The sequence below is a fragment of the Hippichthys cyanospilos genome, chromosome 9, assembly GCF_059441005.1.
Source record: "Hippichthys cyanospilos isolate Australia breed blue-spotted pipefish chromosome 9, RoL_Hcya_1.0, whole genome shotgun sequence".
NCBI classification, from domain to species: domain Eukaryota; kingdom Metazoa; phylum Chordata; class Actinopteri; order Syngnathiformes; family Syngnathidae; genus Hippichthys; species Hippichthys cyanospilos.
In genome coordinates, this window is record NC_142377.1 from 18,297,558 (window position 1) to 18,324,599 (window position 27,042).

A 27,042-nucleotide genomic window follows, 5' to 3' on the forward strand; every position below is an offset into this window, starting at 1 on the left:
TGGGTTGCTAAATTCCTCTCCAAAAGTATCGGGGTAGCGACATGCGTTCTGTTTTTTTTTTTTTTATGTACTCTTAAGAAATGTTTGATGAGACAAGACTTCATGTCCAGGATATAGAAGAAAAAAAAAATCACAAAATTACTTGGTATGCTTCCCGCTGGCTCTTCAATCATTGTTTTTGAAAATGTTCAAGTACAACTATTCTGATATTACAAAAAAAGTTTTATTTACACAAGATAATGTACATAAAAGAACATCTACATCAACACATTCTCCTCAGTAGTTGCCTAATTTCCATATTATGCTCACTAAGGTTCACTTTTTTTTTTTTTTACAGACGGTCGAAGTTAAATAAACATTCGTAATTTTCTAACATTAGATATATTCACAGCACTGGAGGGACAATAAGATAAGAACGGCTATATTGTACTAATGCTGCACACAACATGACGAGTTGGAACAAGGCACGGTGCAAGGAATCACGAGCCACTTCTCGCCAGAAGGATTTTGTACAAAAAATGCATTCATTCTAATAGGTAGAAAAATGTCTTTTTTTTTAATAATGGTTTATTTATAATGCTGTGTTTAATAATGATTAATTTGATTAAAAGAACATTACAGTTTGAATTTAAATTAGCAAGTAAAGCTTTAAAATATTGCAATGCTAAACTTTTTATCCTACGACTTGAGTTACAACATTGGAGTCACAATAAGTTGGACCCTGGAACCGATTATTCCGGCCTTTTAGCATCTTAACTTCTTTTTTTTTTTTAAGTATTCCTACTAAATTCTCACAAAAACACATTGTCCACATCTAAGTGTAGATACCCATAAATTAAAAAAAAAAATCACAGTACTGTACCTGTATTTTAAATCTATACAAACTAGGGCTTAATGAGCGATTTGTACTGGTCGCCGGGGGAACATGGGCTCAACCTGCACACTGTCTTTCTGCAGCCCCGCTGGGCTCCATGGCGACCTGGCTTCTTTAGGAACCCGTGACGGGATGCTCTCACAAAGAAGAAGTTGTCGAGTCCACCACCTCGCGACCGTTACACACTGCTGGCACGTAATTGGAGGCGGATCCTGAGACGGTCACAAAAAATGTCATGTCATTCCATGCAATGCTACAATGCGCCATCGGGCAAGGAACATTTTTGGCCTACTTAAGAAAGAACTCAGAAAGAATCAGGTACTTTTCTAGGTAATCAATAATTACTAAGTAATTATTTAGTAATTATTAATTAAATACTAAAGTACCTGAAGCGATATTATTAATTGCCTACTAAAATAACACATTACTCGAGGTATTTACTTGAGTAACTAACCAACTACTTGTAATTAAAAAAGTAATTCCAAATTAGTCATTAAAAAGTAATAAACTATATTGATATTTCAGTGTCTAAAACACTTTATTATTTATCACCTAAAGGAGTTGATTACTTAATTTATCAGCTAAATTAATTGAATACTAATGCAAGTAATCAATACAAATCCATATAAGTAATCGATTGCTTAGTGCCTGAAGTCAAAACTTACTTTACTTCGATCAAAAAAATTACTTTATTGCTTCAGTAATTACTTAATTCATACATATCATTTTTGGAAATGTTTTTTTACGTAACCAATATATTAGAACGTATTTAAGTAATTTTTATGAAGTATTTGAGGACTCTGTTGGTCCATTTTGTACATTATGACTTGGGACTACTACATGCTGTATTTTAATGTTGGACATCATGGCAATATCGTGGCAAATTGGATATTCAAGTATTTTTTGAGGTGGTACTTGGAGGACCACTGTCACATGCAAGAGCGCAATCTGATGTCTTCCAACTTAATAGAGATTAAAAAAACAAAATAACAACAACCTACTTTTTTTTTTTTTTTTTTTTTAAATGTTGTCCGGTTATGATCACTATCTGAAAGACCTCAGCACACAACATGATGCTAAGCATTGTGGTTGTGGTTCGCAGCGGTCCATATCTTATCGTGCGAGCGTATATTACGTCTGTTTCACGGAGTCGATGATGTGTGCACCTTTGGAATAACTGGAACTGGGTGCAGAAGCGGAGGCCGACACGGTGGCACTGAAGCGGTTGGCTGTGACCCGCAGCGAAGCCACGTTCTTCTGAGGCTGGAACAGAATGATGTGGACCTTGGGAGCAAACAGGCAGCCCAGAACTACAGAGCCGCTCAGACTGACAGAGATGCACATGGTGGTGGTCTGGACCTGTCAGGACACATGGGATGACAGGGGGTCAACACTCCGCCTTCAACATGTCCTTCTGTATTTGAGGTCGCTTGAACACACCATCCCTGTTCCTACCATCCCCCCATCATCACATAGCAACCAGGAATTCATTAGTTCAAAGTGAGATGCACACGGTGGTGGTCTGCCAGGACTCATGGGATGACAAAGGATACACACTATGCATTCAACATGTCCTCCTTTGAATACACTATCCCTGTTCCTACCACCCCCCATCATCATCATCACATAGCAACCATTCATTGGTCCGCTAGCTAATCAAATCAATTAAACACAGGCTACACATGCAAAGCTTCAAATTATTAGTGAGCTATTGCCATTTTTTTCATTCAAAAGTGATTATTTACTGCGCAACACTTGTGCAGTATTTTTTCCAATCCTATCACCTTTACATCAAAGGTATTTCGCATCAAAGGGAAGCAAAAAAGAAGACACTAGGGAGCTGAAAATTCACCCTAGTGAACATGTTTAAGTACAACATGGCAGTTATCACACTATCATGAGTGTGCCATCCCTTGGCTAAAATACTGCGAGAATGACGTGGAAGAAAATGACCTAGAAATGATCAAAATACTGCACAAAAATATTGCGAAAAGAGACTATATATATATATAGATGTATATAAAATGTAGCAGCAATGTATTGTATGTATTTCAACTACTATGACTTATCATTTTAATGATAATATTTTATATGGGGCCTTTCAATAGGTACAAAGATCTATAATAATCTGTATAAATTAAAAAAAGAAAATAGAAGGAGTAAAAACAATCCTTGGTTTTTCCTCTAAGAACAAAGTCATTGTATGCTCAGATGTCAGAGTAAAGAGGCTGAATCACAATGTCGTACCCCGCAGTCATTTGAGGGTGAGTTGGTTCAACACCTTGCACTCAGGCATTTCATTTGGCACTGCTCCTGCAGTAAAAAGATCACCCTCAAGAAATGTACTACACTAATTTGATACACAAAGCGAGGTTGTAATTGCACCCACAGCACAATGTATTAACAATATAGTCAGCACCTATAAAGCCTTTTCTGACTACACCTAAGTATGTATGTACAGTAAGTGCATGAAGTCCGAATTCAAATACGGGGAAGAATGCTAATCATATGTCGTCATCGTGGACAGTCAGGGGCGTGTTAGTCATGTTTCAGCCTCTAATATGAGCTGACTGTTGGGGTCATGTGCCTGAGCGCCATCCCTTCCCACGCCACCGGATAGCCCCGTAGTCCAAGAACTTCTATTTGCAGATGCACAGCATGAAGCGTATATACCCCCCGCAACCCCAACCCCCCGAAACATTCGCAAGAGGAGCCTCACACGCTTTATCTTCCGCCTGAACAAATATTGCCGGTTGGAAAAAAACAAAACACTTCAGTAAAAGCTGCTAGTTACTTTTGCTTCTCTTGTTTTGCATGCATGCCAATAGTCTCTTATTTTCTTCTTCCTGGAAGCCTCTTCAAAGCAATTTCTTGTAAATTTGAAAGTTTTTCCAAATAACTACACAATAACGGGTCATTTTAAAAAATGCCAAGCCCCTTTATAGAAAATGAAGCTTCAAAATCATTTAACATCAATTTATTGCCTCGCCGAAGTGATAAAAAGATGCTTCTATTGCCGGCATTTTTATCATGCTTATACATGTTTGCTGTATGGTAAACACATAAATATAGCTGTTTAATACTAAAAGGCGTGAGAAGTTACATAATGCCATTGGTCCATTCTGAAACTTCTGTAGAAATTGTGTCATCTGAATAATATCTCTTCGGGGTGTAGTCATTGCTAGCTAGCTAGCAACCAGCTAATTTTATGCTCAAGGTCCGCCATTAAATTCATATTCAAACTATCATGTGTCATTAAACCTACAAAGAATTTATTTGTTATTGTGTTTCTAACGTTTTGAACCTGTCCTTCGGCTAAATTAGATTATCAAAATATATTGAAAGGGCCATCTGTACAAGCCAGTGCAGCTGTACAACTCAGCTAAGCAAATTTGTTCCTGATTCTCCGTGGCAAATGTAGCAAAATCGTATTCACATATAACAACCATGCAAAACAGTTGTAATTTTACTGATGATTTGGGCTGCAACTAATTTCAGTCATTTTTATGAGTCACTGGTAACCGATTGAGCCGTTAATAAGATACATAATTATGTGAGTGATAAAATATAAAGTGAAAGTGGCACCTTTGTTGTCAAGGTGATAATTATGCAAGAATGCACCACACATATACGCAAACGCTTCAGGTGTCTAAGACGAGAAACGGAGAGCTAATCATCGGTTTCCTTTCTGAGCTTTCTTATTCACACTTTTTGACTCTCACTTACAGAAAAAAAGTTGTCACACAGGAAGAAAAACATCTCATTTCGCTCTCTCTTGATAAGAGCTTTTTATGTATAGGATAGGCTGTTCGATGTTGTGTGTGGTTTATGTGTGAGTGAGATTTTTTTATTCTGTTTGAGATATGAGTCTTTTTGGTGCCACCAGTTTTTATTTTTTTGGGGGGGGGTGAGAGAGGGAGCAAGAGCGAGAGAGAGACAGACAGACATTTTTGTGTGACAGTTTTTGGTGTGCATGGTGTGTGTCTAAGATCTATATTTGATTTGGCAGATGTGAAGAAGTAGCAGTGGAGTTTCTGAGTGTGTTGTTTAACAGGATCTTGGATAGTGAGAAGATGCCTGAGGAATGGAGGAGACGCATGCGGTGCCCATTTTTAAGAACAAGTGAAATGTGCAGAGTTGTGGTAACTACAGAGGAATAAAGTTGATGAGGCATTAATTGAAGTTATGGGAAAGAGTAGTTGAAGCTAGACTAAGAAGTAAGCAATAGCGAGCAGCAGTATGGTTAAATGTTAAAAAAAAAGAGCACTCCAGAGGCAATATTTGCTTTGAGGATGTTGATAGAAAAGTACAGAGAAGGTCAGAGGGAGCTGCATGGTGTCTTTGTAGATCTAGAGAAAGCTTATGACAGGGTGCCCAGGGATGAACTGTGGTATTGTATGAAGAAGTCTGGAGTGACAGAGAAGTATGTTAGGACAGTGCAGGACATGAATGGGGACAGTAAGGCAGAGGTGAGATGTGCAGTAGGTGTGACAGAAGAGTTCAAGGTGGAGGTGGGACTCCATCAGAGCTCATCAGCTCTGAGTCCCTTCTTGTTTGCTCTGGTGATGGACAGACTGACAAAGTTAGACAAGAATCTCCAGGGACTATGATGTTTGCAGATGACATTATGATTTGTTGTCTGAGTAGGCTACAGTTGGAGGAGAAGCTAGAGTGGTGGAGGTTGCCCCTGGAAAAGAGAGGATTGGTTAGCCGCAGCTAGACAGAGCACATGTGTGTGAATGAGAAGGACCCAAATGGAAGAGTGAAGATACAGGGAGAGGAGATAAAGAAGGTGGAGGACTTTAAGTATTTAGGATCAATAGTCCAGAGCAATGGAGAGTGTGGAAAAGAGAGAAAGAAGCATGTGCAGGCAGGCAGGCTGGAACGGGTGGAGAAAAGTGTCGGGTGTGATGTGTGATGGAAGAGTTTCGGTTAAATTGAAAGGAACGGTGTAAAGGACTGTGGTGAGACCATCAATGTTGTCTGGCCTACACACAGTGCCATTGAGGAAAAAACAGGAGGCAGTGCTGGAGGTAGCAGAGAGCAAGATGCTGAGGTTCTCTTTGAGAGGAACCAAGATGGATAGGCTCAGAAATAAATAGGGACAGCACTCTTTGGAGGTTTGGGAGATAAGGATGCTGAATTTTGGAATTGCCAGGAAGCAGGTCTAGTGGAAGACCAAAGAGAAGGTTCAGAGATCTAGTGCAAGAGAAGAAAGAGTGAGAGAGAGAGAAGAGGATGCAGGAGACAGGCTTAGATGGCGGCAGTTGATTTGCTGTGGTGACCCCCGAAGGGAAAAAGCCAAAAGTCGAAGAAGAAGACGTAGAAGACGAAGAAGTAGTATGTGTCTGAGAGGGTTTTTATTTGGTGTGTAAGAGATTTTATGGACAAAAGTTTTTTTGTAACGTCAAAGAAAGTTTTATTTATGTGTTTTTTGTGTGAGTGGGTGGAGCTTCTTTGAGCCAGTGAGAGATTTTTTTTTTGGTACGTGAGGGAGATTTTTGCCCCAAGCAAGAGCTTTTTTCAAAGTTAAATGTGTGGGCATGTGTATGGCTTAAAAGGGTCTTATTTAGCGTGTGAGAGATTTTTGTGTAAGAAAGCTTTGTTTTGACATGTCAAAGAATGAAATTAATAGAAAATTTTGTATAGGTATGTGCGTTTTTGTGTGAGTGGGAGGAGTTTTTTGCGACAGTGAGTGAGTGAGTGAGTGATTTTTTTGGTATGATGGGGATTTTTGGCGTAAGCATTTTTTTTGTATGATTAAATGTGTGTGTATGTGTGTAAGTGTGTGTGTGTGTGTTTGAGGGAAACCAATTGTGGCTGATAGGTTAGCACGCCCACCACACATTGCAGAGATCTTGGGTTTGCTCTGGGCTCTGGCCTTCTAGCTTGGAGTTTGCATCCTCTCCCCATGCCTGCGTGTTCTCTCCAGGTACTCTGGTTCACACGATCCAAAGACATGCTTGGTAGGTTGATTGAACACTCTAAATTGTTCTTAGGCGTAATTGGTTGTTTGTTTCTGTGTGGCCTGTGATTGGCTGGCAACCAGTTTTCCCTGCTTTCTGTCCAAAGGCAGGCAGGATAGGCTCGAGCATTTCCTCGACTCTCGTAAAGCTAAATGGTCAAGATGGATAGATGGGTGATAGCAACAACAATTTATGTTAGCCTAAAAATATCAAATACATCAAATTAATAATGTAATGTAGATTTCCTTGTAAAGACTGATTTTAAGTAGCATGATTTTGGAAACCAGTTCAGGGTGCACCCTGCCTGACTTCCAATGATAGCTGAGAGAAGCACCAACCAGCCCATGACCCGTGAGGGCACGTGGCAAAGAAAACGGATGGATGAATGGATGGATGGATGGAAGACAACATGAAAGACACTTTAACTAAAAAAATGTACAATTTTGTAAATTTTATTTCCCGAGGATGCAAATGGCAGCAATTCATGGACTGGCCTACAACGAAATGCATTTGACACCCGTGCCTTAGGTGCACCTTAGCATCCAGACAGAATGATAGTTACCCTGTAGTCACTGGCCGTGACGTAGAAGATGGGCTGGAAGGCCAGCCAGATGATGCAGGTGGTGTACATGGTAAAACCGATGAACTTGGCCTCGTTGAAGTTTTCCGGGCACTTCCTGGTCTTGAAGGCGTAGACGGTGCAGAGAAGGATGAGGACGCAGTTGTAGGTGAGCGACATGAGCATGCTGGAGTCCCTGCTGTTGCACTTGAGGGTGACCACGTCTCTCCGCTCCGGGCTCACCTCCTTCCTCACGCCGGGCACCTCCACCAACAGCCAGATGACGGCCACCAGCAGCTGGCAGGAGATAAGCGCTCCGCATATGGCCACCTGGGAAGCCGGGCTGATGAAGCGCGGCCGCTGGGCGCCGTCCTTCACGCCGCTGAAGATGCGAGCGATCCGGTTGGTCTTGGTGAGCAGGGCCGAGTAGCACACAGCGAAGGACGTGCCCAGGCCCAGACGGCGGAGCGTGCATACGGCGGTGGAAGGCTTGGCGATGTAGATGAAGGTCATGCTGTAGCACATCAGGACCCCCAGCAGGAGGATGTAAGAGAGCTCGCGTCCACTCGCCTTCACCACCGGCGTCTCGTTGTGCTTGAAGAACAGACCCACCACCGACAGGGTGCACATCATTCCCAGGCAGGAGATGGTAACGGGCCCGATGGCCCACGCGTCCTCCCAGCGGATGTACTCTTCGGGCAGGTCGTAGCAGCCCGTCAGGTTTTCCAGGGGCCACTGGCCAAAACCGCAGTCGGCACATGTGAACTCATCCTGCAGGTACTGGTAGGGCTGGCAGGGGATGCAGATCCAGCAGCACACGTCCCCGGGCTGCATGCTCTTCACCTCGTTCTTCCTGCAGGGGTCGCTACACTGGGAGGTGGGCGGCAACAGGCCGCGCCAGCTCATCAGGGTGGTGTTCAGAGTCAGGTTCTGGTCCCAGTAGCCCACCTTTTTGTAGACGAACTTGCCATCTTCTTTGTGGTAGTGGAAGATGTTGTAGCGGCTGATGCTGTCGCCAACCGAGTCAAAGCGCACCATGCTCTCTGTGTCGACGGGTCGAAACGGAGCTGGGAGGAAACCAATGAAAATCAGTTGTTCAGTAACGCACTGAAAATTTTAGTCAAGGATCAAAAATATGTTCTGTGCACCCCTGCCAATTTTGAATAAGATTCCCTTTGGTGAATATGAACTCAGCAGCGAAATCCACCCATTTAATTTCATCTCAGCGGTGGCCAATTTGCCACTTGCTCTCAAGTGAAAATGAAATCGCAGTTGCGAAGTACTCAAAGGTAACAACTAGAGCTGCGGTTATCCAGCATTTCTGGTATTTGGATAGCCTACAGAAAATGTGAATTGAACATTGAGTATTAAGATAAAAAAAAAAGAAAATATATTGTTTTGACTGGTGAAATACAATCATAAACACAGAAGACCACACAACATATTTACACTTAATTATAAATGACCAACTTTGTGTCCATTTTTGATCATCAATGTGATGATGGCTTAGCAGCCCACTACTATTTCCTCTCTTGAGTCATTTGATTTTAGACAAATCTTTTGCCTAGGTTAAGGTCTAAGAGAAAATTTGCAGGTTGAAACCTCCATTTTGAGTCATTGTGGTTTGTTAAATGATTTGTTTACAATTGTTGCTCCGACGGGGTCTTCACATATTTTTTCTGACATGTACACTAATAAGCAGGTATCCAGGGCTACAAATAATGCCTCGAATATATATATATATATATTTTTTTTTTTTACTGAGGTGCTCAAATTACTCAGGGACATGTTTTTCTTGACTTTCCATTTACAATCTGAATTGCAATAGAATACTCCTGATCTCTGTCATTTTGGAACTGAGACTTTTTTTTTTTCAGAAAAATAAAAAATAGTCTTCTTAGGTCAAGTCTATGCATTTCCGAGCTTTTGCTCTAGATTTGAGCCAAGGCCTAAGTGCGCTTTGGGTCGATGTGGAAAAATATCAAGAATGATCTCCTTTCATTGGCTCCCGTGGAGCTGTCGGTTTACACTGTGGTCACGTTGGCAGGCAAATCAGATTTTTGCGCTATGATACGATCAAGACTGAATTCCGATTTCAGCTCTCTGATCTGCGGGAGAAAAAAAAGGAATTGGCTCTTGTACGGGTTGATAAGAATTTCCTTAGCTCACCTTCAAACTTGGTCTTCAGGATGAATTCCTTGTAGAACCTTTTGCCATTGCCTGGTTTCATGGCGTCACACACCTTGGATGTGTTGGAGCACACGGCTTGCCGCATGTTGTGCAGCGCGTAGGCCATGGCGTAGACAGCGTTGACCACAAACATGATCTTGGATTCCTGCTCAAAAGTGCCGTCTCTGAGACTGCGCTCGCTGCATCCGTGGTCGTGGAGGCTGCAGCCGAAACGATGCTCCCAGAACTCTTTGAACCACGGATTCCTGGTGTTGGTGTACGGGTTGAGTTTAGTGAAGTAGTCTTCAAATTCTCTGATGGGGTAAGAGGCCAGCTCGATGGTGAAGGCGCCGTCCGCTGCCGTCTCGCTGCCCCTCACCACGCTCTCCTGCGCCCCCCAGCCATCACTGGCCACCCAGATGAAGGTGACTTTCATGCGAGCGGCGGCCACCAGCAGCTCCCTGGCATCCTCGCTGCGGGTGAACAGGATGACCACCTTGGCGTTCGACTTCTGCTGCAGGGAGCGGATCACGTTCTCGAAGCCCTGACGGTTCATGGAGCGGCTCACCTTGGCCGAGGTGGCGATGCAGATTTGGTGAGAGCGGGCCTCCTGCTGAAAGGCGTCGATGCCCGTCTCGCCATAGTCGCCCTCCGAGGCGACGGTAGACACGTATGTCCAATTGAAATAACGCAGAATCTCCGCCATGGCTTTAGCCTGGTAGAAGTCGGCGGGCACGGTGCGGGCAAAGTAGTCGTAACGGGATTTATCGCTTAGCTTGGCGCTGGTGGAGGCGTAGCTGATCTGAGGGATCTGGAAGAGTCGCAGGAGGTTGGCCACCTTCGCAAAGAAACAAAATTAAGGAGCCTTGTGACTACAGAACACTTTTTCAGGGAAAGCCACGATAAGTTGCGATACGATGGCAGTTACAACACTTTTCAACGTGCGATTTCAGATGCAAGTCGTTGACATAGTTTGTACTAGAATGCTTTCATGACCCGTCTGTGGCTTCTCGCATGTATTAAATATTTATTCGTGTTGCCAAATTCTTGTGGGAATTGTCCGCTTGGGGGGCATTGATTCTCAAAGAGCAGCCTATCTGTGCGAAAGAGAAGCATTAGTATTTATTAATTTGGATTCAGCCCCTCTGGTCACTGTTTTGGGTTCTGCTTCCACAATTTCAAGCAAAAGCCTCCTTATATGGAACTCAAGGCCATTTATCTGTGCCCGCACGACACAGCGGGAATTTACTGCCTGTTCTGTTTTTTGTTTTTGTTTTTTTTTGCTTTTTGACAGATAGTTACAAAAGCGTGGAGCTGCAAATGTGGATATTTTTGACTGGCAAGCCCATTCGAACGTATTTGAAAGTGTGTCCAAACATACTATCAAATATTTTAACATTTATGTTCAAAACATGCTTGCAAATACAATATGTGTAAACATTTAGTTTACAAGTATGTTTGAACATATTTGCAAGTGTGTTTGAACATATTTGAAAATACATTTACATCTACCTGTATCTTCACTCTGACTTCAATCCAGCCATGCATGGCCCCATTCACTGACATTCAGTTGGGTCATCACCAGCAGCTCCAGCCATAAGATCCGTAGCTAAATGCCAACACCCGCAATGGTTACCAAGGAGGATTTTATCAGGCTGTTTTGATGCTCTTAAGCCTCTCTGCTGTTACTGCAGGCTTTTTGCTTCCATTCCTCTCACCAATCCATCTGTCAATCTGTCTAACCCTCCCATTGTTTAGAACTATCTATCTTCAAATTTGGCCCACAGACACAGGATACGATGCGGAGAAATGTGTTGTCTAACATCAGCATGCCTTCAAAACACACAGCTGGAAAATTGAATTCATGGTTATTGATCAGCCATTGGAATTCAGGACCAGTAACACATTGTATACATACCATAGTAGAAATAGTGTAAAATAACATGGTATAATTATAGTATAAACATAGTATAAACACCATAAGAAACACTGACATTCATTTACAATCTAAATTCCAATAATTCATGAAATTGTTTGAATTTAGAAGTCTTCCATGTATTCCGTAGCATTTATTTTTTCTCCACTGCTCTCAGTTTGCTTATGTAGGTGTTTGAGACGTACAATTTTTCACCCAATAAGATATTCAAACTCATATGTAGTGCCATGACAATAGTTCGGAATTGTTTCTTTTGACCTGTTGGATTTCGAATTTGCCCCTTAGGCCCACATAGTTGGCATTTTTCCATCCTCTGATTGGTTGCTTAGGGCAAAACCCTAGAAACCTTAATTTGCACTCAATACATATTCATCAGACTCCTTCCAAACGAATACATGTATTTGCTTTTAAATTTATGTAGGGTCTTGTTTGATCTATTTTTATGTGTTACTAGTAATATTAGTAGTAGTAGTCATAGTGGAATTGGCCCTTTACGGCATATTTCTTACTTGGAATGGTTTGTAGGGTGCTGAATAACTGATATTGTGGAATCAAAACACAGAAACAAACCAGGCAGAGAACTAGTTAAAACACACATGCACACACACGCACACACGCAAAGAATAAAAGCGTATTTTTCCCTGGATCCTCATGAGACACCATGGTGATTATTGAGCACACACACGCTTATTATGGATCCCTCTTGCTTTATTGTAAGCCTGGAGGCTTCCCAAACAACCATGTCCTCATGGGTACAATACTGATCGTTTCCCCTCTTAAGATTAAGCCCGATTTAAGTGTTTTTATAACACTATTCATTTCCGACCAAAAAGGAAAAAAAAAAAAATCCATCAATACTGGAGTGATATCATAGAATGGGCATTGTCGTATTTCATGGCCACAACATTAGCTGCACCTGCACAATTCAATTATGCAAAACACAAGCTGTGTCAGAAACTCTGCCTTTACAAAGACAACAATCATCAGCTTTGAATAATATAAGAGGTATTTTTTAACAATGTGGCTGTTATTGTAAAGTAGATAGGTAGGTAGGTAGGTAGTATTACAAACGCCAACTCAATTGAGCAACATTTCAGACATGCAAATTTAACTTTTTCTTTTTAAGTCTTACACAACAGACATATATGGATTAAAATTATCGCAAAAAAGGTCATTTTAAAGCAGTTTGGGTTTCTTTGCCTGTGTTTTAAAGCACCTTTAAGGTTTCCAACTAAAAATTTGAAAACGTCAAGGCTCCCTGCACTGGTTTTAAAACACACTTTTAGTTGCCTGTGAGGGTTTTAAAGCCCAGTTCTGATTCCCAGCTGTTGTACTGAAGTATAATGTCAAATTAGGATTCCCAACTACTATTTTAATACACAAATGGGGTTCCGAGCTGCAGTTTTGGAACTCAACCGAGGTTTCCCGCTAAGGATTTTAGGTTGGTGAGGACTTCTCTATACCTGTTTACCTAGACAGTAACCTCGCATATGAGCGTGTAAGGGTCTGGTTTCATTTTCCTGGATAACACAATATTTCTTCTATAACACACATCAACATGTGTAGCCGGAGAAATCAACAGTGATAAACATAATCGGCACATACCCATGACCCATTTGACCTCCTTCTGCTGCATCAACCCAAAGACATGAGACGGCACCAGCTCTTGAGGGTTTGAACGTGAGTCAATGTGATGGATTCAGACAGGCACGCTACTCACCCGCTAGTGCTTCTTCCGTTTGTGCAGCGAGATTGTGAATACATTTGAAATTGTCCACTGACGTATATACATTCAGGTTGGATTTGAAAACTAAGAAGCTTTCTATGCACATGCTGAAAAACCCAAAAGCAGGGGTAGTAATTCGCACACACGATTCACGGAAATTGAATCATATATTCTCATATATGATAAAGCAAAGGCTAAAAATGCACATTTACAGTTTAAAGTTACATATATAGGAACCGTTTTGAGGGGGGAAATAACATATCTCTAAGGGAGAGCTGGGACAGCCTGCGGAGGAAACTCATTTCGGCCAGGAGTTGGAGACCATGGCCCGAAGAAGCCAACAGCACCGCATCATCGGAAAATAACAGATGTAATGCTGAGACTCCCAAACCGGACCCCCTCAACGCTTCAGCTGCACCTAGAAGTTCTGTCCATAAAGGTAATGAACAGAATCGGTGACAAAGGGCAGCCTTGGCGGCGTCCAACTCCCACAGGAAACGGATTAGATTTACTGCCGGAAATGTGGACCAAACTCTGACATCGGTAGCACAGGGACCCTACTATATTATTTACCAGTGTGAAATGGCATTGAGTTTCCCAACTAATTCCTCATATACATAGTGCTATCCGTCAAGTAAGACCCAAAATTGGAATGCATTCAATTTGAAATGACCGAAAATGACATTTTGACTGCTAATTGATTAAAATTTGCATAAAAGAAAATAATTTGCTCAGTTCTAAGTAGTCTTCTTTTTTTTCATTGGTTTACACTCAACAAGTAAGTTAGCTGTGTTGCCCTGTGTTCCAAGTTTTTGCCATGTCTTGGGTGAATTTCTTAAAATTATTTTTTACTTTATTTATTCGTTTTAGTTTCTTATTTTTATTTGTAACTATCAAGCAAAAGAAAGGGCAAAGAAAAGACATGTTTGACCAAACATGATGAATACTCCTGATTAATAATCATGATTTTAATATTGACCAAATTATTATTTTGGCCATAATCGTGCAGCCCTAATCCCAAGACGTCTTGTTGATTTTTTTTTCTTTCTTTTTTCAATTGTTTGAGAAGGTATCTATGAAAGATACACGAGGCAGGCAGCTAAGTGACTGCATGAAATTTATGTGTGAGACTGGCTAAGATTCTTATTTAAAGTCTCACATGTTCAATTTGGCACTACATCTAGAATGTCACCAATTAGATGATCTTCACAGTTCAGTGGCTTCATCCTAGAAAAATTGGTCCGGCTGCTCCATGTCATAACTTCCACCTCAGTGAGTGCAAAAGATGCGTTATGGAGGATTACGTTTCTACATCCATGAGTATTATGGTATTATGTTCTAATTAGATTATCAGTTATAGTCGCAATGCTCCAACTATATGGCGTCATTGCACTTTCTTATAAGCAAGTTGTTGAACAAAATGAATCTGTGTTCTTACTATCTATCTATCTATCTATCTATCTATCTATCTATCTATCTATCTATCTATCTATCTATCTATCTATCTATCTATCTATCTATCTATCTATCTATCTATCTATCTATCTATCTATCTATCTATCTATCCATCCATCCATCCATCCATCCATCCATCCATCCATCCATCCATCCATCCATCTATCTATCTATCTATCTATCTATCTATCTATCTATCTATCTATCTATCTATCTATCTATCTATCTATCTATCTATCTATCTATCTATCTATCTATCTACAGGTGTACATATATATATATATATATTTTTTTTTTTTTTTCTTATCTCAACATGGAAAGTCCATCTGCATGTCCCAGAGGTGCGTGTCAAGTGGAAGCCTCCAGCGGATGACATTCAGACAGATACTTGAAGGCCTGCAGCCCTCTCCAGTTCAACCACTTACTGAATGGCGCATAAAAAATGCTCATGCTTTGTTAGATAAATAAGTATACCATAGAGGAACTGTATGGTGTAGTAAAATCCATTGGACCCATAATTCCTCATGTGGCAATCTTCAATAAAGAGCCTTGAACTGCAAGCATTACAAAATATTGCTACATGGCGTGTACTGGTGTACTGGTGGCCTATGCACATGTCAACACAATCTTTAAGGTGATTAATGAGAAAGGAAAAACATTCTAGAGGCAGATAAGATGAAGCGGCGTGCACTCTGGGTGTCATTTTGATGTGCTAATTGGCAATAGAGCTACTGTACTATCTATTGCACAGACTGTGTAAGAGGTTCATGCACAAACATGACTGAGGCAAAGTGAAAGGACAGGATGGTTGAAACTGAATGAAACACCTTTGTCAACACAATTCTTATTTTTACCCTGTGCATTCAGCAAATAAAGCTCCTATATACAGTTTGGGTGCAAACATATGAGTGCAGAAATATAATAATAAAAGGCATAGAAGATGGGGAAGTACAAAAGAAAATCAATCAATGGGTTTGTACTTGAGCATTTTGTGCTAACTTACACGAGAGACTCGTATTGTTACTATTGCATTTTTAATATTACGTAGATATGGTGCATTTCATGCTTTACAGTTGTGATCAATGCTTAAAATGAGATTTCCCATTTGATTACTTTGCGTCGTGAATTATTCAAGGGCATTCAGCAGCTTCAAAGTCTTCTCAGCAAAGACTAAGTTGCTTTGATTTGTTTATTATAAAGACTGCCATTATTATTATTATGAATAGTGGTAGTAACAGTATTCATTGAACCAATTACTGTATAGGGACAATTTGCAAATCATTTTTTATTTCATTCTTTTTCCATCATATTTATTAAAACTGTCAGTATAATCTGACGGCACTAGTGAATGATCTGTGGATCAAAACGAAAAACAATCAGCCCATACTAGTCTCAACTTCATCAGTTTTACTGTGACCAACATGCACAAAGAAATTACACCACTAAGAGACAAACACAAAAATGTCATTTATTTACCACGGAGCTGCTGCGTACACAGTCATGGTGCCCGGCCACTTCAGACTGACCAAGAACTGAACTTCAAGAACTGACCTGTTCTTGACCTGTTTTTGCCTTGCTGAAACCATCGCAAAATATCCATCCATCCATCCATCCATCCATCCATCTTCTTAGCCAGTTATCCTCACTAGAGTCGTGGACTTACTGGAGCACATCCCTAACCCTAACTGGTGGTCAGCCAATCACAGGGCACACATCGACAAACAACCATTCACACTCACAAACGCACATATTTTGAGTGTCCAGAACAACCATGCATGTTTTTGAAAATGTGCGTGGAAACCGGTGTGCCTGGAGAAAAAGATCTGGTGGGCACAGGGAGAACATGCAAACTCCACACAGCTGGAGCCGTAATCAAACCCGTGACCTCTGAACTGTGAGGCATGCCCATCCCTCATTTGCCAACAACAGGGCAAAAAAGCGGAACCAATGGATATCGGGCAGCTGATAGGATTCAGAAGTAGGCAGGATTACAATGCAAAAATTAAAACAAACTGTTCATTATTAAAATAAAGTATGTTGACATTTTGTGCAACATTAGACCTCTATTTTTCTCCTGTAAATTTTGCTCAAAGTTCAAAACTACACAACTAAGAAGCATTGAACCTACACTAGATGTTCCACTGTTGTAGTTGAACTGGAAGATTGTCATGAACTCTGAATTATGCACATCAGCATCCAAGACCAATTCGTCCTTCGCCAGATGGTCACAACGGGTTCTTTTTTATTATGGTAAAACTTGACAAGGAAGACAAGAAAAGATGATGAAAGTCTTTAATTAAGAGAGAATCCTTGTCAGGCTCACGAGAGACTGGCTCATATTCCATCCGCTTTCATTTTCCCACACAGGTGGACGCTTTGCTCCATGCCAAAGGAGAAATCTCACAGATGGCGGGAATAGACACTTATAAGTTTACAAGGATCATTCTTGACAGGTACTCATCCTCTTTAGAGACTGTGTAAAGCTGATATTTTTGGAAAGAAGTCCATAAGCATAACAAGTTAATGAATTCTTATTTTGCGACGGTTAAAATGAAGCATTTTGGCACAATTCTCAACATGCTTAATGTACATAATATTTACAATCATTTAAACGTTTATTTAAAGTTTCATTTAAAGCCAATATCATCAATCATAGTATTGTATTATCGATACAATATTGAGAATATCTCCCATCACTTAAACACTTAAAGTATGATCAATTCTAGTGATGAGACGTTCACCGACAACTCGAATCTTTTGAACGGCTCTTCAATGTGAAGGCTGGTACTTGGGTCTTCGTAATGAGCCGTTCCCCGCTTCGACCCCACCTTGCCCACACCCTTCAATTCTGGAAAGCGCATCATCTTAGCATATTAGTGCCATACAGGTTTAAGTGGGTCTTTAACCCTGGAGCAACAAACAAAAGACACACTGAGCCAAGACGGTGGAGTAGAGGTGGAGAGAAAGAACTGCCAGAGAACGCTCAAGCCATGCGAGGAGAAGAAGTTACTGAATTTGTTTTTCATGCTTTTTCATATGTCAAAATGAAACAATGTTTGGCAACATGCTTAACATACTCACTATTTGCAATATTTCAAAACACCATGGTAAATGTCCTCCAGCTAAGGTCCTAAAAAGTATGACGTGAACTGCAATGTATCACTAATCCCAGTGTTTATTTTATGAGTAAAACATTGACGTTTTAAATAAACTGACAAACCATCAAAGAGCCGGTCTTATGAATGACTCTTTTTTTTGTGAATGATGACGTGAATCGCAAAGTATCACTAATCCCAGTGTTTATTCTATGAGTAAACCATTGATGTTTTAAAATAAACGGAAAAATCACAAAAGAGCCAATCTTTAGAATGGCTCTTTTTCGTGAATTGTGCATGAATGAGCAGCTCCTTTTAAAGGGTCAAAAGTCCCATCGCTAATCAAACCAAGACGACATAAAAAAAAAGCTGAGTTACAAAAAAAAAAAAAAAAAAAGAACCCTTACTGTTATGAATCAAAAGGTACTGACCTTTATAAATACCAAAATAGGACCAATCACCATGGTAAGCTCTGGGCAGTCAAATTTCTACTCTCACATTTTTTTAATAGCGTTTAGACTCCTCGCTACTTTTCTGGCTTCATTCAGAGTTAGTATCAAAAAAGTTAAGCGCGGTGACAGTGACTGCGCAAACTTCGTTTTGAGCTCGGGTGGTCTCACACTTTGACAGCGAAGTGGCTCAAAACATGCTGCTCCTTTGTCAGAGGCGTCGGCAAACACGGCAAAGAATGGAGGAGGGTAACGTGCCCGTGGCTTTCAGCGAAGACTTCCCGTTGTTAAAATGTTCTTAAGGAGACACGCTGATGAATATGCTCATCATTCAGCATCAATACGGCGATACTGGACTCATGCCCAGAACTGATCGGAGACTGAACATGCAGCTGCGTCACAGTCTTATTCAAAGAATCACCACTTCCTCCTCTCATGTATTACTTTTTGTGTGGAGGTGCTGGCAATTGCAGTGCAAAAAATGTTTTTATACTCCCACAGGGAAGAGGCAAAGGAACTGCAAATAGATTTGGTTATGAGGGGCCATCCAACATATTTTTTCCTAATGCAAAGCAGAAAAATAACAAGCAAAGACTGAGAAGAGTTTAAACACAAGATTCAATGTAACCAATTGTCAAAAGGAGCCACAAAGTCATATAGAATCGATCATGTGTTAAAAATATTCCATAACATTGGAATGTGAGTGCAATGATTGTGACTACTATTTTATATAATGCATATATGACATGTATGTCATGTCATTATGACATGCCTGCTTTTCTTCCAGGTGTTAAAAAAATTCATCTGCCATCTTAATGGTATCACTCCCATCGCAACAGCGTACGTCAAATAACGCGATGAAAGTAATTAACGGCTTCAATAATAGATGAAGGCTAGGCACACCAGCACACATATACAACCGTATTTCCATGCAAATTAACAATATGTAGAAGGTTATATAATTCGAAAATACCGGATACTCATAATCGAGCTGTCTGAAGTTGATTCATGTCAACTAGACACACGAATCCACATATTGTACATACACAGCGGCAAATACACTGATTAACATGCGTAAACACATCTGCATATTCATGAGCTCATTTAGTCACCAACACTTCAGGTGTTATGTCAATTATTAATGCAATGCCGTGCAGGGTGTGTTTACTACAACACACAAGAAGATGTCGACTGTCGTGCAAAAAAGAATATGGCACTTAGTTATTTTCCTACTTGAGGCATGAATTTATTTTTGTATTCTTTTGCATTTTTTTGTATTATTATTTTGATATTTATTAAAAACTTTCAGGTTTTATGGTGACACCCTATTGAAAAAACCGGTAGTAGTATTTTGAGGAATAGAAAACTACATTTTCAGCGTTTAGAATCGCAAAAACCTGACCTCTGCCCAACTGCATTCAGACTAAATTACATTTGTTTCCAGTGGCTGTGTGAGGGATGAATAGCAATGAGGTTACGGATCTAATTTTGTCCAAACAATATCATCATTTTGAGTTTGTTATGCGGCTGGTCCTGTCTGTGTGAAACTGTGAACGAGCTAGCTCTCTGATTGCTATTTATTGCTACCATGCATTCGCATTTTGATTTGAGCATCAAAATCTACCTTTTTTTTTTTATTCGTGGCTAATATCGGCAGCCTCTAAGAGTACCCGATACTTTAAAATAAAGCCTTATTGGGCAATAAGCTGGTATTGGCACTTACCCATCACTGTTTTGTGATTGTGTGGAATAAACCTTAATTCATACAGAACTGCGGCATACTTCCATTCAGACATGGATGGATTCGCACATTTACCTGGATGGACACATCACTGTAAGAGCCACCGATGACCCCTGAAATGGCCAGCGGGACCTCATTCTGTATGGGTCGGGACCCGTCCGGGCAGATGAAGCCCGGGTCGTGCACCTTGGTGAGGGACGCCCGGACAAAATCGAGGGACTGCTCCAGAGCGTAGGTGTCCTTTGAGCAGGTGTCAAGGATATGCGCCCCTAACTGGAGTCCGGGAAGGATGCGATCGCTGGAGTTGATCTCGTCCAGAGCCAGCAGCATGGCCTCCAGTCTTTGGATCCCTCGCTCCTCGTTGATTTTTCCACAGTCTTCGGTGCCTTCCCCTTTGTGGTGCACCGGGAAGAGGCCCCCGATCACTAAGTCGCCATCTATGAGGATCTCACGCTTGGTCGCCGGGGGGAGTCTGGACATGCTGGGAAGGCTCCCTGGTACCAGCAGCCCCAGTAGGAGGATGTGGAGAGGCAAGTAGGTAGGCGCCCAAATGGCAGACAACCTGAGGGGTAGCCTGACGCTCAGCATGGCGGGAGCAGGTTGTTGGGCTCAGTTTATACAAGATGAGGGAGGTGGTGCTTTACAGAGAGGCAGCGTCTCCTGACACTGGACACAGCATGTTTGACACTTCCTAGAAATGAAATGAAAAATAAACATGGTCATCAACGTTATACCATTTATTTTAAAAATGAAAAAGAGACACAGTTGTTACCTTTAACAAGTATTTAAGTAAGCATTTTTTTCCACTTTTTATAGAAGTAAAAGTCAAACGCTTTATCGATTTTGCAATTCACAGTCAACAAAGCTTTTTTGGAATGGTGTGATGGTTACGGTTGTCATTGATTTCTATTCCAGTCATTAAAAATAAGAGAGAAGAAGAGAGAACCCGCAAGCCAATTTCTAGCATTCTGACCGACCATAGTTTTTTCCCCATTTTAATGTTCAAACCAGGGCTGCCTATTGCTATTAAAAAATAAAAATAAAACATAATTCACATCAATTAACATCCTTTCACGTCACTCAAAGTGTTAAACGAGAAGTCAACCCAAAGCTTTCCTTGAAAATGAAATGTGCTATGCAACCCCAATAGACTAAAGATGATCTTTGGATTAATATTATGTTTGCGTAATTTAGCAGCAAAATCAAGCTATCTTTTCACCTGCTGTCGTCTAAAACCACAGTGCTTAATGGCCCAGGAAACAACCAATCATAGCTCAGCTTGCAACCATCAAACATCCAGCCCAACTCAGAAAACAGGTCAACCGAAATTGGTTATCTTCTGAACCCTGAGCAGCCGTGAAGTCATTTTCAGTCGACAGCAAGTTGCTAATTGCCCACACCCTGAAATGTTTGATTCATATTCCACAAACATAATACTCATCAGAAAACCGTGTTCAGACTAGTATATATATATATATATATATATATATATATATATATATATATATATATATATATATATATATATATATATATATATATATATATATATATATATATATATATATATATATATATATATATTCACGTTCATAGGGCAAACCTGCAATTGTTTATTTTTTGCTCATGAGATGTGAAATCCAAGCTGTAGATACTCAAGACATTTCCCAAGTGAGGAGGATTTTCCCAGCTTACGAGGAGATGACACATAGATGGTGGTGCTCCTCATTGAAGGGGGGGTTGCCATGGTAACTTGCTGGGTTCAAAAAAATAAGTGAGGGGTGGACTGCAGGGAAGCGGGCAGTGTATGCTAATATGGATCTCAACAGAGGCGAGCATACCGGTTTTTGATTTGTTGAGTTGTTGTGATGTCTAACGATGAAGGATAGTGTGCATTAATGTAATAGTGGTGGCAAACATGTTCATTTATTCATATTCCATTATGTCTCAACTTTTCAGTGTCCACACCTTTGGTACGTATATGCTACGATATTTCCTAAAAAAGGGATGAAACAAAAACGGCGGACCATCAATCCACCTTACTTGTCGTCAGTGACGACACGAAATACGCTTGAAGAATATTCTGTGACATTCCCAACAGGAAAACAACAGGAAGGTAAGAGTCTAATGAATGCTGCATTCCCCCGCTCAGGATAAATATTACATCAGGTTGTGGGTGGCAGCTCGAGCGGCGCGTTGATGAATGCACTGCTTTGTATCCAGCGAGGAGGTTCGCCCAGAGTGCGAAGACGTGATCTAAGTTACGTCTGGGGGTGCAGCGCAGAGAGCAGAAATCGAGGTGTCGCTGAGCACATTTGACCTCATAGAGCCAAGGTCAAAGTGCCACTTGCGCGGCCAACATGAAAAAAAAAAAGTGTAATTGCTCTTCCGTGATGGAGCAGATGGTAACTTTCTGGTTGCAAAGGCAAGGTCGCCGTGTGAATTAATGGCGCCATAAGGAACAGCCAATTAGGCGAGCCTTTGTAAACTAGGCCAAATAGAGGTTGGAGGTCCCTCAAAGCCCTAAGAAGTGCAAATGGAGTCGGATGCCATAGAGGACATGAAACACACACTATCAAAAAAGCGTATTTCCGATTTGAAAGACAACCAGGGGCTCGATCAGCCTTCAAATGGTCCCATCAGCCTTCAATCAAGCCATTAAAGAGACGTCCATGTAGACGTGGCGGCGGAGTGTGTTCGTGCTCTGACAGTTCTAACGTGAGGAGGCAGTCAGAGAGGACTTGTCCATTCACCATTAGCATAAACGTTGCCTTGATAACACCGTTTTTATTGTCTTGTTCAAATATAGCCAGTATGTTATGTCTGAGTCAGTGCAGACTCCCTCTCAGCTATGCTGTGATTGGCACATTCAGTCACACAGTGTGCACAACAATGTGAAGTGTGTGTGAAGATGTTAAGTGGGAGTCAAACATAACAAGAACCACCTGTGCTTGAGTCCTACTGCGAACGCGCGTTATGCATACACCCATCCATCCATTTTCTATAGCGCGTGTCCTCATTAAGGTCACGAGTGAGATTGAGCCTTATGAGGACATCGCACAACCATTCATTCACACGTTCATTCCTATGGACAAGCAGTCTTCCAGTCCAGGAAAAAATTGATCAGATATGAGGCAAGCTTAGGTGAGATAATGGGGTAAACCCTGGACTGGATCTAACCTTATCAATGTCTGGGTCCATCATGGCAAACAGGTTCATACTCACATTAACAGCGACGAACATTTTGAGTCTTTCATTCCGGCTGACTTTTAGGGTCACAACACACACACACAGACATACTTTGGATATACTTGTGAGGACCTTCAATGATGTCGTGCATTTCCTCGCTTCTAACCCTAACCTTAACCATCAGAAATGATTGCCTAACCCAAACCCTTACCCTAACACAATTCAAACCAATACTAAAAAGGCAAGTCTTCACCCTCAAACAGACGTCTGAATAAGTGAGGAATGGCCTAAGTGTCCTCAGTTGTCCAAAATGTCCTCACTATGCAGGTAGAAAACTCAAAACGGTTCTAACAACTACAGTCATACAGAAACACACACACACATACAACTGAAACACATAGACACACACAATTATATATATATATATATATATATATATTTGCAGAAAATGATAAGTACAGAAGAATAATTAAAACATATGAATGCAGTAATTAGAAGAGAGTATAGAACTTGACAGTATGAGTAGTTGAATAGTCATCCATACGATCCAAAGTACTATTACCACAAGTGCCTTTGATTGACTAAATTCACCCTCCACCTCAAAAAAACAATTAAATCGTTTTAAGTACTTCATGAAATTAGTGGTCATTTCCTTTTCTCCTAATTTTTCATTTCTATTTTGTGATGGTTTAAACTCTTCCAAGAGAGCAGCCAATGTTAAGCCAGGAATTGGCCGGTTTCCTACCCATTCCTAAACAATAGATTTTTTTTTTTTTTAAATAGGTTCACTTGTTAAAAAATAATACAGGTAATATGTAATATGAGGTGATCATACATTCATTTGGGCCATTATTCACATCATCATTAAAGAAAAACGGGCTTGACATTCCTGCTTTAAAATGACAAACACAATTTGATTGATTGATTAATCCACCAATGTTTCTTAAGAATCTCTGACAATCAGGAGAAGCAATAAACATAAGCGATTGTTAAATGAATGCATTTTTAACATTGACCATTCAAACCAATAAAAGCAGAAATTCGTCACTCTCACCTTTTGTTTCTCATGAGATTGTGCTTATGCAGCCTCCCTAATGTTGTAGCAAGTAGCTGTAAATGAGATTTAATTGTCTGTTTTGGATATGATGTGAATGTTGAGTGAATAAAATCATCCAAAAGCATCTGTCCATAACAATTAGATTCACCTGACACTAAACATGTGCACACTTTACGGCAATCCTCCAATGTACAAGGATTGACATTTCATTTAGTGCGTATGAATCAGAGTAATAACGACTAACGCGGCACTTGTCCTGTGAGATGTAATGAAATAAAATATTGCTTGCATGTGTTACCAGCAAACACTGACAGGATGATTACTTACTACAGAAATTGAGTACCCGGGATTATGCACATCAACCAAATAAATGTAATGGTCGAAGACAAATGCCCATGCATTAAAATAAAGCAAAGGGGATCCTCTATTTAAAATTAACGACCTGCTCTCAGATAATAAGCAAGGAAAACCTGCTCCCTTCCTCCTCATCTAGTGTGTCTCCACATTCACTTGACAGATTATGTTTTTAATTGGCCTGGTAGATCAGTGCATAAAAGTGTTGTAGGCTAACCATGTAACTTGTTTGGATCCAGCACTGATTTTCACTCCAAACAAACACGTTGCGTGCGGAAGAGCACGGCAGAAAGTGACAGTGACAGCTCCAGCCGCTTGACATCCGTCACTGTCAAGATCTCATATGCGTTGGCCACGAGATTAGGTACACCTGGATATAGTTCAGATGTTATATTGAAAGCTGTAATTTCTTAAAGTAATTTTCGACTGATAATGCAATGTATTTACACTAATGCAAAGGTGTAAAACTTTATTTATGATCATGGTGATGATGATGATGATAATGATGATGATGATGATGATTATTATTATTGTGAGACCCTTTTTAAGAAAGTAAATGTAGGAACCTAATGAAATCGCCAGGGACTTGAATTATGTGTTTAAATGTGTTTACATGTGTTTACATGGGGGTTTTTTTAAGCAAAGATTGGAAATATAAAACGTCACACTCAATGGGATGTTGTTTTAACTGTTTTAACTGTCCTTAAATTTGTTTCTTAAACTAATCAGTCACATTGTGACGTTTTGGTTGTATTTATAAAAGTTAATGTGGAATTATCTCTCATTCACGATGCTGCGTTTTTTTTAAGTGAGAAAGATAGATAGAGCGCCAGAGAGGTGAGGTTCTTGACGCATAAGAAAAGAAAACATATTGAAAGGAAAGTAAATCAAGCATTTAGTCTTACCCTAAACGTTATTGGCGTGCAGCTTGCCTTGGCGACCACGAACGCACCGCAAGGCGCTCCGTGCGACCACAGACAGCGTGCAGATGTTGTCCTCTTTGGAACGTGTGTGCCAGGCTGCTTCTTGGATCTGTCCTTGGTTCTGAAGTGTTTGCTCGCGCTGGCAAAACTCCTTCGTGGTCTTCAACTTGTCAGCCGTCAGAGCAGTGGGCCAGCCAAGTCCGGCCGCCTCGCGCAAAAAAAAAAAAAAACTGCGACCAGTCTGTCACTGCGCACTGTGGAGATTATAACCCGAGCTGGATTTAGGAATAAAATCGAGTTTTGAAAATAACTTGACGAGCTTTCCTCGCCGGGACGTGGTCAGAAGGAAGTTGAAAAGAAGAGCGAGCTGAAGATCTCTCTAGTGGTGCAACACGGACGCGCCTCTGCTGCTCCACTGAGCGCAACGCGACCACGCTGCGCGCTCCCGCCTGTCAGCAGCTTCCAAACAAAGCCGAACGAGACAGTCTGGGAGCAGCTCGCTTTGAAACAAAACTACAGCTTGGCAAGCAGGCGCAACCATGAAAACACACAGTGAAAACACAATTGTGAAGAGAATTACGAGAAAAATGCTCCGCCTTTTGTATTTAAACACATGCTTTGGTTGATTAAAACAAAATTTAGGCTGACAAAAAGAGACCTTTCAAGCTGTCGACTTCATTCACCTTTATTTCAGTAAAACCCAAACACTCTAATTGAGTGGTGCACGGATGCACTCTAAAGATAAGGGTTCTTGTTCAACATATTCCCATGTGCAACATCCCTTGATGGAATAGGCCAGACTGAGGTCATTTGTAAGGACTTGGCCTTTGAAACCAGAGTATCATATAGTTCATGTCCCACAGAGATGCTCATCTGCTTCCTGGCTTTATTGGATGTGTCTTTGAGCAAGGCACCATACATTCACCCCTCAAGCTCAAAAGGCATAGCACCGTTTGTGTGCCTTTCACTCTGACATGTCTTTTTGCACGTGTGTGATATGGTTAAGTGTGGTGTGCTGCACAAAACAGTGAATCGGCTGGAGACATCATAACCTTTACTGATCCTCTTCATTTTAGTAATCTTGTGTATGAACAAGGATGGACTCGGATATTTATTCAGTGTACTCTCTTCTATTGAAAATCGAATGGTGTCGAAAAAAAATCTAATCTTTAAGTTACTGTTTATGGGATGCACAAACACTTTTTTAAAAAAAAATGTGTGTCTTATAAATTACGGTATTATGCAACAAACTCAATATTCATCAAAATACTGTGTTCACACTAGTGGAGCTGCATAGAATACATTATTGTTAATCAAATTTATGGGCAGACTTCCCCTAATAAATGACTTCCATTTGTTACTAGTTTAAAAAAAATGGTGTCAAAAATATTTGGGTCATTTTGAGCAAACTTTCTGGGTTGTTTAAAACAATTTGCTTTGTACAAGGCAACCCAGTGTACACTCTAAAAACAATTGGGCCCAATTATGTGTCAAAAAAGGAGAGCCCCAATATTTGGGTCCAATTGAGCCAACCGTATGGATTGTTCTA

At 40.7% G+C, this 27,042-nt stretch overlaps 1 protein-coding gene across 1 annotated transcript; it reads right to left on the reverse strand.

The window, feature by feature from the left end:
* Window positions 1–201: 201 nt before the first annotated feature.
* Window positions 202–25,951, reverse strand: grm2b (glutamate receptor, metabotropic 2b). The gene is made up of 6 exons (XM_088423837.1): window positions 25,476–25,951; window positions 20,046–20,661; window positions 9,569–10,406; window positions 7,403–8,466; window positions 2,041–2,233; window positions 202–1,086 (listed from the first exon to the last, which is right to left on the reverse strand). Exons 2-6 carry the CDS (start codon window positions 20,556–20,558, stop codon window positions 1,013–1,015), a joined length of 2,682 nt encoding a protein of 893 aa, XP_088279963.1. The 5' UTR covers window positions 20,559–20,661; window positions 25,476–25,951; the 3' UTR covers window positions 202–1,012.
* Between the last annotated feature and the right edge of the window lie 1,091 nt (window positions 25,952–27,042).

Coding starts and splice junctions, on each gene's coding strand:
- grm2b (XM_088423837.1), bottom strand. CDS start 20,558: ATGCTGAGCGTCAGGCTACCCCTCAGGTTGTCTGCCATTTGGGCGCCT. Junction 10,407..20,045: donor ACAGTGATGTGTCCATCCAG/GTAAATGTGCGA, acceptor TTCTTTGCGAAG/GTGGCCAACCTCCTGCGACT. Junction 8,467..9,568: donor CCTGAAGACCAAGTTTGAAG/GTGAGCTAAGGA, acceptor GTTTCCTCCCAG/CTCCGTTTCGACCCGTCGAC.